Source organism: Nanorana parkeri, unplaced genomic scaffold (genome assembly GCF_000935625.1).
Source record: "Nanorana parkeri isolate BGI_ZX_2015 unplaced genomic scaffold, ASM93562v1 scaffold2657, whole genome shotgun sequence".
Taxonomy (NCBI): Eukaryota; Metazoa; Chordata; class Amphibia; order Anura; family Dicroglossidae; genus Nanorana; species Nanorana parkeri.
The window spans coordinates 51,291-53,253 of NW_017308925.1; the positions used below are offsets into that span (position 1 = coordinate 51,291).

General features: G+C 50.9%; 1 protein-coding gene across 1 annotated transcript in view; it reads right to left on the bottom strand.

The window, feature by feature from the left end:
- The window catches only part of MTMR9 (myotubularin related protein 9), a 9,017-nt gene that overhangs the window by 6,937 nt on the left and 117 nt on the right, over positions 1 to 1,963 (bottom strand). The window contains exons 2-3 of the mRNA XM_018573981.1: positions 1,777 to 1,885; positions 912 to 1,037 (exon numbers count right to left, since the gene is read on the bottom strand). Of these exons, the coding sequence (XP_018429483.1) occupies positions 912 to 1,037; positions 1,777 to 1,885 (235 nt within the window). The remainder of the gene's footprint in view (positions 1 to 911; positions 1,038 to 1,776; positions 1,886 to 1,963) is intronic.

Below are 1,963 nucleotides of genomic sequence, written 5' to 3' on the forward strand. Positions count from 1 at the left end.
GGGGGGTGGGGGGGGGGGCACTGTACAGCAAGCCACGGTAGCCAAACAACCATCAGGATTCAATACAATGTCCCCCCCGGATGTCTCTAGAAGCGGCAGGTTGGGTGAGCAGGTCACAAGAGGTGAAGGTTACATAGATCTGGAGAGTCGGAGCCGCTTCCATCTCATGTACGATATCCTAAAGTGTATATAAAACCGGAAGTAACAATATAAATGTTGCAGCGGAGCCGTCCCTGGATGTGGCGTCTGCATTCGTTTTCATTTTCAGGCTTTATCCGCTTCATTTTCGCCTGGTGATCCTGCCAGTAAACCACTTCCTGTTCTAGGGTGACAACGCTCACTCCACTGCATCTATGTTGGGGCAAGCAGCGTGGTTACCTTAGTACAGGAAGTGCAACAGGACTAAAGATCACCCCTTCTACCCTTCTCTGGTTTACTGGCAGGATCAATGACTGGAAGGTATAAGGGGGAGTGGGGGGTGCAGCCACCATATCTAATGACTGGAAGGTATAAGGGGGAGTGGGGGGTGCAGCCATCATATCTAATGACTGGAAGTTATAAGGGGGAGTGGGGGGGTCCAGCCACCATATCCAATGACTGGAAGGTATAAGGGGGAGTGGGGGGTGCAGCCATCATATCCAATGACTGGAAGGTATAAGGGGGAGTGGGGGGTGCAGCCATCATATCTAATGACTGGAAGGTATAAGGGGGAGTGGGGGGTGCAGCCATCATATCTAATGACTGGAAGTTATAAGGGGGAGTGGGGGGTGCAGCCACCATATCCAATGACTGGAAGTTATAAGGGGGAGTGGGGGGTGCAGCCATCATATCTAATAAATGGAATTCATAAGATAATTCTCTCCCACCGACCAGGAAGAGGAAACGTGCAACTCACGAAGACCCGAGAGTACCTCCGAGCCGAGACGTTCAAATTCTTGTTCGGGAAGGAAAGTGTTCCAGCCGTCCTCGGTCACCTCGAACATGGGCCGGTAGAAGAACGGGTACATCAGGGAGATGGACTCCAGGGTGGATAAGGCCTACAAACAGCACAGAACACAATGAGAAACAAACCTCCCAAACACATTGGCTACATGTCCTATACGATGGTGTCGCTGAGTGAACGAGTCATCAAACCAGAAGGAACGCCAATCAGTCTGGTTGGATTTCTGAAGTCGGGTGACCCCTCTATTGGGTAAGTCTTTGCTTCGTGGAGAGCGGCTGAACCGAGGCAATTTGGGCCTATCGATGGACTCTTCATTAACCATTGCAACTCCCTCCTCATTGGCCTTCCACCACACAGGCTCCACTCTCTACCCCAACCTGTCCGTCTGTCGCCCGCTCTGACTGCCTTTTGGCGTTCCCTTAAGACTCATCTCTTCAGGGAAGCCGATCCCACCTCAACCTAACCTCTCAACCATCACATTCTCATACCATTCATCCCCCACACATCTACCTTCTCATGTATCACTGGCCCCTCCCTCTTAGATTGTAAGCCCTCAGGGGCAGGGCCTCTCCTTACCATCTTGCCTTGAATTGTATTGTGATTGTCATGTCTTCCTTATATTGTACAGCGCTGCGCACACTGTTGGCACTATATAAATCCCGTATAATAATAACCAAGAAGCTGATCCCAGCACGTTATGGTTTACCTCAATGGGAGGTTCATGTCTGCCACCTAAGAATTGCCTATATTCAGAGGACCCTCTAACCCCCCCCCCGCCGACTGTGCGCCCAAGAAAACCCCCTAGTACCACCAATGTACTCTTCCCCATTCACCTCAATAGAACTGGCGATGTTGATACATTCGTCCATCCCCGTGATCTCCAGATGGATTACCCGCAGGTCCTTGCATTTTATGGTGATGGTCCCGGAAGAGCCGACAAACCTATAAAAGGAACAAACATTCAGCATCAGAGACCCTCAATGATGAGGCCCCTAGACCCCAAGGAAACCCCCCTAAACA